Source organism: Triticum aestivum, chromosome 4B (genome assembly GCF_018294505.1).
Source record: "Triticum aestivum cultivar Chinese Spring chromosome 4B, IWGSC CS RefSeq v2.1, whole genome shotgun sequence".
Classification (NCBI taxonomy): domain Eukaryota; kingdom Viridiplantae; phylum Streptophyta; class Magnoliopsida; order Poales; family Poaceae; genus Triticum; species Triticum aestivum.
The window spans coordinates 629,373,947-629,381,699 of NC_057804.1; the positions used below are offsets into that span (position 1 = coordinate 629,373,947).

At 42.0% G+C, this 7,753-nt stretch overlaps 1 protein-coding gene across 2 annotated transcripts in view; it reads right to left on the reverse strand.

Annotated features, from left to right (window-relative positions):
• Positions 1-7,674, reverse strand: part of LOC123093699 (uncharacterized) — an 8,983-nt gene extending 1,309 nt beyond the window's left edge. Inside the window, exons 1-9 of one of the 2 annotated variants that reach the window (XM_044515710.1) lie at positions 5,847-7,674; positions 5,622-5,759; positions 1,931-2,005; positions 1,647-1,688; positions 1,447-1,536; positions 1,276-1,359; positions 1,074-1,166; positions 684-763; positions 13-609 (exon numbers count right to left, since the gene is read on the reverse strand). In XM_044515710.1, the coding sequence (XP_044371645.1) occupies positions 13-609; positions 684-763; positions 1,074-1,166; positions 1,276-1,359; positions 1,447-1,536; positions 1,647-1,688; positions 1,931-2,005; positions 5,622-5,759; positions 5,847-7,457 (2,810 nt within the window). In that variant the 5' untranslated portion in view covers positions 7,458-7,674. Of the gene's footprint in view, positions 1-12; positions 610-683; positions 764-1,073; positions 1,167-1,254; positions 1,360-1,446; positions 1,537-1,646; positions 1,689-1,930; positions 2,006-5,621; positions 5,760-5,846 lie in introns of both variants that reach the window. The other variant, XM_044515709.1, reaches the window with a different exon arrangement.
• Between the last annotated feature and the right edge of the window lie 79 nt (positions 7,675-7,753).

Sequence of the window (7,753 nt, forward strand, 5' to 3'; positions counted from 1 at the left end):
GCTCTAGCATGGATGTCAACCACTGCAGTAGCATCTTGATCACCCTGCATAGAATCCATATGATCAGCCTCCGTTTGTTGATCCACTGTGGGGCCAGCAGCTCTAGCATGGATGTCACCCACTGCAGTAGCATCTTGATCAGCCTGCACAGAATCCATATGATCGGTCTCTGTTTGTTGATCCACTGCAGGGCCAGCAGCTCTAGCATGGAAGTCACCCACTGCAGTAGCATCTTGATCAGCCTGCACAGAATCCATATGGTCGGTCTCTGTTTGTTGATCCACTGTGGGGCCAGCAGCTCTAGCATGGATGTCATCTAGGTCGGTATACTGATCTGCCGCCGCAGACCCATCACATTCACGAAGTGTGTCAAGCTCTTTGTGATCCTGGCACTCAGCACCTGTAATTTCCACAGGGTTGGACGGAACTACTATGCTCCTACTTGGTAAAGAGCAATCTGTCCCAGTCTCCACACAGTTATCATTGGCACGACATTCAGTGGGCTCAAGCTTTACTGGCTCATCTTTGGGCTCAACTAGGACATCCTCAGTAATGCTGTCACTGCTAGCAGGATACTCTACAATATTTATGGATTTGACTGCTCCAAACCTGCCAATCTCGTGCATAATGTAAGCTACTAGCCACGACAATGAGTAAAACATGAAAGTAACAGAATGGTATACCTTGCACACTCCATGCGTACGTCTTCCAATATTTCCTCCAGCTCAGGTTTTGAAAGTGCCAAAAACTCTTCTTGGTCAAACTACATAAATAGCACGTTCATCAACACTTCACAAGTGTACAACCTTCAGAATGTGAAAAATGGGTTGATACTCGTGTTTTTTAACTACAACAATATCACAGATTAGTGAGAGAACAGAGTACTGCTGTGTTATTTTAATTCATTCATGGCTTGTTGAATAGCTCACAGGTGGAAACAAATTTTTTGGTTGGTATGATAGCGGCAGTGTCAATCTAGTAGGGAGAAAAATAGGTAACCAATGGTTTTGATGTGAAAAGAGTAATTTATTTTACAGGAACCATAATCAAGCAGGGACAAAACTGTGGCATACCACATTTTTTAGCTGCAGGACATTTGTTGGTTCTTCAAGAAGCGCTTTGGCACTATCAGGAATACCATAAAATGGGGAAGCTTCATTGCGAACCTGGAATTCAATGGAGCAGCATATGACTCAATACAAATTATGAAATGGATACATGACACTATATGAATGGGCATGAAAATGGTTGCACCTCGAGAGGATTGGGAAAAACCTGAACAGCAGTTAGGATGCACCCACCAAGCTTCATCCCATTGAGGCCAGCACATGCCTTGTTTGTAATGGAGTGATCAATATACTGTTCCACCAAATTGGTCACAGATAAGTATGATGATTTTATATTCATATCACAAGCCTTAGTTTGGATGCAACAGGAGTTCCATACCTCAAGAAATGCACATCGCCCACCAAGGTCCTCACTACAAACAAAGTGGTATGCAGCTAACTGGCCAAATGAACTAACAATTTCCACGAGCTGAAAGAATGGGAAAGGCATACTAAATGTCAGGAACATATGCTTCAACGGACGGCTCTTTGCAGAGCAACATATGACGGACAATATACTGATGGACACAATTGTATTACCATCTCAGATGAAAGAACACCAGAAATACCAGCAATGAAAATCTGCAAAATTAAAGGTAGACCAGCACATGAGAAGGCTAAATAATTATTGGTCGAATCTTCTTGTGCTCCACGAATTTGAACAAGCCACCCTGCTTTTATCATATATATCTGGGGACGGGAGTATGATATCAACAAGGAAAGAATATGAAAACATTTCTAGCCACATTTCTCTTTGTAAATACAATCGCTCATATTCTGGTGAGTTGAAAATAGAAAGAAGCATCTCTAACCCTGCAAGTTACCTTGTGTGGTGAATCTGCAACAACATCAGATGCTTCTTTAATCTCTTCTTCCACGGGCTTCTTTTGAGCAACATGCTGCAGAGAACAAACAGTGTGTTATAACATTAAAAGTGCAATAAACAAAGGTCTCAGAAACCATAATCTACTTCAAAGCTATAGAAATCATATACAATAGCCAATTCACACTAAAAACACGATAGCAAAAACACAGCGGTTTATAGCATTCAAATAAAAAACAGATGTGGTTTCTCATTAAATACTCTCAGGGTCGCTTTTATGTAAGAGTGATGTTTTGCATTCAGTGATATAATTCTGCTGTCCAGTTCAACAAGCCAGACTTAACTTGTGGGCCAACCAATATATATAATTTTCTCAAATATACTCAATGAAATCTAAAAAAAGTATGCCAGCAATAGTCTTGGACAAGGAAAGCAGAAACTCATATTATAACACAATTGTTGTTGATCAAATTTGGTTCCTTTGTACGTTAATGGCAAACATATCGCTAAATGAGTAGATAGCAATGTCATTATTGACACCATGGACAGTTTGCCCTTTCCAATACTCAAATAGGTCAAATGGTGCAAACAACAAGTATACCAAAGAATGTCCATGCAGAAAACTTAAAAATGTGAATATAACCATTGCAACAATTCAACTTTATAGACATCTGAATTCATAAGCATAGTAGAAAAGTGCATTAGAAAACAAGATTAACCGAGACCCTCTGAACACCAAAATCACAGGTGCGGCTATAACATCAAAATCACACTGGATGCAGGTTAAATTCCATCAGACAAATGTTTTTACATCTTACTACATAGTTTTCTAACAATGAGACGGCTAAAAGGGAATTTAAAAATAAGGGGATTATGGCATATTTAGTCTCTTTAGTTGCCTCTGGGTCCTGGGCTCACCTTGATCCCTGTATTCTACATAGGCCAAACAGATCAGTTTCTTATTAACTTGGGTATATTTGGTCCTTCTATAACTCAGTCCTTAGAAGGACTATTCACCTGATTGTATCCCCCAGTTCAATTCAAGCTGGCATTAGCAAATGCTGATACGGTTTTGTAATCTACCATCAGGCTAAAAAACACACCGCATGGCATCTAGCCACAAAACCTCTGTGGGCTGACATAACTGATCCTTGACCCCACGAAATTAAACTTGGAGAAAAACCATGCCCAAGCAACCAATCATTGCAATTAGGGTGACGGGTGACCCTATGCAGCAGAATAGGAAGAGTTCTAAAGTGCGATGGCTAAGTTTTCAAGAGAAACATTTGGTATTCGTCACATGGTTCCAGGTGCTCAAAAGTAGTCCAGCTTGAACTTTGAGTTTGATTCTGGATTTATTAGTTTCCTTTCTCTTCTTGCTTACATGTCATCCAGATAGATTGGAGTTTCCTTTTTGTATCTACCCTTCTTGCACTGTAGTGTTGGACAAGACTTATATTAGTGAGGAGCAGAGGAGGCATTAGGGAGAAATGAGAAGGCCAACAACCTACCCAAAGCCAAATTGCACTTGCATGTAACCTACAAACTATCCCACCACTTACATCTCAGCTGCAGCAGTTTGCCATAAAAACTTTTAGTCGTGATTATGAGAACTAACTATATCAGTTATACTGATTAAGAGAAAGAGATCGGTCTCAAGTGGGTGCCATTGTTGCTGAAATCAAGTCGTTGTCGAAACGTTTTAGTTCTATAGTTTTGTTCATGTTAGTCGTTCTGCAAATAAGGTGGCTCATTTGTTGGCAAGGTTGAGCAAGCTCTCTGATCTTTGGTCTACCGGCTTAGTGTTCCTGGATCTATCCAGGATATTGTCAGCTTAATCATTGTTTCAAATAAAGGGCAGCTTATCTAAAAAACTAAATCAGTTGTACAAACAGAGAGTTATTGGGTCCTTTTGAGAGTAAAGATTCCAAACTAAACCGGACAAAGTAGAGGGGCTAAATATGCCATCATCTGGGCCAGGAAATATGCTGAGCAGAAACATGGTACGGTGAACAAGAGCATAGCAAGTTTAAATGTCACACTAAACTATATGCAGAGTAATTAAAATATTGACAGCTCATGATACCACAATCCATTCATATTGTCATGAATTAAGATCATAAATGTTTGGAACCAGGATTGGATGATTATGATTAACGATCATCATGCTCAAATCTTCACTAAGAATATATTTACTTCAACCATGCTGTACAAACTGTCTTCCTATTTTTCCATGAACTGACCACCATAGGCATTCTGCCAGCACTGTAATCAGCAACCAATGGATTTTGGAAGAAGTGGCAGTCACACAATACAGGCACTATATCTGGAAGCCTGCTTTACAATTCCTTTGCTTCACGATCCTGAACGTGAATTATGACACACCCAATTAAAATACCCTATTTAAGAGATTCCAACATGCCCATCAGACAAACTTCCCAAAGGATACAAATATATGTGATGAGTAAATCCAAACCAGCAACTGTAAATAATTTCTGCACCATGAGTAAATCTGAAATAACTACTCTCAGCTACTTTTGCATACAAGAGATATAAGAAAACATGCATATCTAAGGGTTAAACATGCAAAAAGGAATGAATATGATACTCAATAACCATATTAATCAGTAATTCTTACTTGGAATAGTTGATAAGAGCACTGGATCAGGAGTTCACCATAACAACATTAATCATAGCATGCTGATAATATACAAATTACTGACAAGGCACTACAATGTTGAAATTGCAAAAAACTGAAAGCAAAGAGCAACTACGAAATGGCATGATGTTGTTTTTGCTATGATTTCATTACTGAGCCATTTGGTGGTTAGACAATTCTTGAGTGATAGAATGTACGAGAGGATCAAAGAGCTTCTTCCCTATGATATCATATCATTTAGTACAAGGGTGGTGCTTGAAATGCTAGTGCTTAGCAATTAAGAAAGGTATCCAAGCATAAAATGGAAAGAGCATGTGCAAGTTGAGGCAAGTCATTTAGCTGCAAAATAAATTCCAAACATGCAGGAAGCCTCTGAAATGTTAAAAACTGCGAACACTTGAAGGAATCAGATATGGCATGTATTAAATATAAAACTAGGAGAACACGTAGAAGGTTTGAATATAAACTAATTCAAGCAATCAGTAGCCTGCCCTTATGAGGGCGAGTAGAATCAGGAACATAAACAATAACACACCTAATCATTTACATGCAGAATGAATTCTTCAATCCAAAGCTCATAGGTCATGCAGCACAAGCAAGAAACAGAACCACAGTAGAACAACAATGATGGTCTTGTATCCTAAAAATATGTTCAGTATGTTATACTGTACATAACCAGATTCATAATCATTTAGAGCACCAACAGCCCAGTATGAAGAATGGTTACTATTAAATCGTAATAGTATTAAGATGTTTCCTCAGCCCACACGACAGTATATATTAAAGGAAGAAGTAATTATTGAAAGATAATCTAGAACAGAAGCAATAAATGCCTTGCCAAGTCGCAATTTTCTAAACTAATAGGTTCCAAATGGAAGGGGGAAATGAAACAGCTGGCAAATTCTTGCAGCAGATACCACTTGAAACATTTAAAATAGAGAATCATCTAGATCAAACTAACACCCAAGCAATTAATGGAAAAGGTAAAACCATCAATTGAGAAGAAGAGATGCGAAAGGTATGGAGATCTTACTGCCATTTCAATATATTCTTTGGGGCGTCTAATTCTCAGAGTAGACCCATTGAAAGATCTTCCATCGAAAGAAAGAGCTGCTGTTGCATCCTCTGGTGTAAGAAATTCAACAAATGCCTGGCGTTTTTCCTTATTTATCTGCATTGAAGGAGCATAGGATGTGGATAAATGTTACAAAGAAAATGTGGCAAAGTAGTATGAACAACCAGATGGTAGATCACTCACCGTGCAACTGAGGCATGGTTGTTTAGACCTCTGGATACGGTTAACACCCGATGACAGCAAGAAGTCATTCAAGCAACCAAGCAACATATCCTCTGAAGCTGAACCAGTTATATTCTCGATGTGCAACCTCCTAAGTGGGCGTGTTGCTTGTGTTAGCTGGACAGAATCAATAGACGAACTATTCCCCGACAATATAGTGTCAAGCGCAGTAGCAGGGTTCTGCTTTGGTGCGCTAAAACTGACTGAAACAGAAGAGGTTTGACTAACAATTGGCTGCAAATTGGTGAAGAAATTAGATTGGTCTGCTGCTGTGGGAGGCTGATCCCACGTGGCTGGTTTCTTTTCTGGTGATCGAATGACTGGTGGGGTAATCGTGGTAGTCAATTGTTCGTCTTGTGGCACTGTTTTCCTTTTCCTTGGTGAGTAGCCACCAAGCCGACTTTCATATCTCTGGTAAGACCCACCACCTTGTCCAACATTATCAGATGTTCTGTACCTGTCGTTTTCAGCATACTTCCTTCCAGGAGGATAATTGTCATGATCATTTCCATGGTAGCTACGCCTTTGTTCCCTTGGGGATAGTGAGAGAGATCTGTCACGTCTTCCTTGATCATGATCCCTGCTTCTTGACCTTCTCCTTTTTGACCTGGGCTCTTCACGGTATGGTTTTCCGTACTCTCTCCTTGCATCATTTATGTCATAGTGTTTGGAAACTTGGAATCGCGCGGAATCATGTTTCTTCAGCACCGGTCGATCAACATATGAAGGCTTTTCCTCATCAAAACTATGGATTTTCCTTTTTGCTTCATTCCGGAGCTTGTCGCTCCTCTCCATGATTCTATCATTGTGAACAGGTTCGCCATTCCATCTCTTCCCCGGTCCCTTTAGAGAGTCAGATCTTGTCGCATCACCATTTCTTGCTCTGATTTCACCATGGTTTCCATCCTTGCTTTCAGCAGGCCGGCCTCTCAAGCTTGTGCTATGTTTATGTGAATTATGAGCATCTTTGTCTTTGCCAGCTGACTGACTATCATCTCTTACAGAGGACCTCTCTTTCTTGGAGCCCTTGTTTGGTGCATCTCTGTGGTCATCCTTCCTTGGAACCTTTGGTGTATCTTTCAATTCATCCAGCTTGGAGCCATCTTTTGGCCTCTCTTTCAAGTTTTCCTTCTTGGAGACCTCCTTTGGTGCGTCTCTGATGCTCTCCTTTCTGGAACCCTCCTTAGATGCATGCCTCACATCATCCTTCTTGGAGGGTGCATCTCTAATGCTCTCCTTTCTGGAACCCTCCTTAGAGGCACGTCGCACATCATCCTTCTTGGAGTCCTCCCTTGTCGCATCTCTAACACTCTCCTCCTTTTTGGAACCCTCCACAAGCACATCCTTGAGATCCTTTCTGCTCTTGTGCCCTCTTCCCGGCTCCGAGTGGTTAGGTTTACCCTTATCCTTGTCCTGGAGCTCTTCCCTGGCCTTCTTAGCTTCTACGGCGGCCTTCTTAGCCTCTGCGAGGGCCTTCTTCTCCCGCCGCAGCAAGATCTCATGGATGCTCAGAGGCCGCGTGCGGGCGGCTGACTCGGAGCCCTTTTCGCCCTGCTGCGCTCTGCTGCTCATCCTGCCCCTCGGAGCAGCAACCTCGTCGGAAACAGCGAGATCCTAAATTATCAGGAGCATAATCAGAGGAGCGGGGCGCGGGGAGCGGTGGGCGCCACCATGCGGGTCTCCTCCCTGCAAAAATCGAAGCAGCGGGGATGTCAGAATGGCGTGAGATAACCACGCGCGCCCGCCCCGAGCCTTGCCCTGGCGGCGGGCCCGCGTCCCGTCGAGCGTCGAGCGCGGGCGGCGGAGAGGAACGAGGTTACGGGGAGGGGCCGAGGGAGGGAGGGGGGAGGAATCTGTGAGGGGCGGGC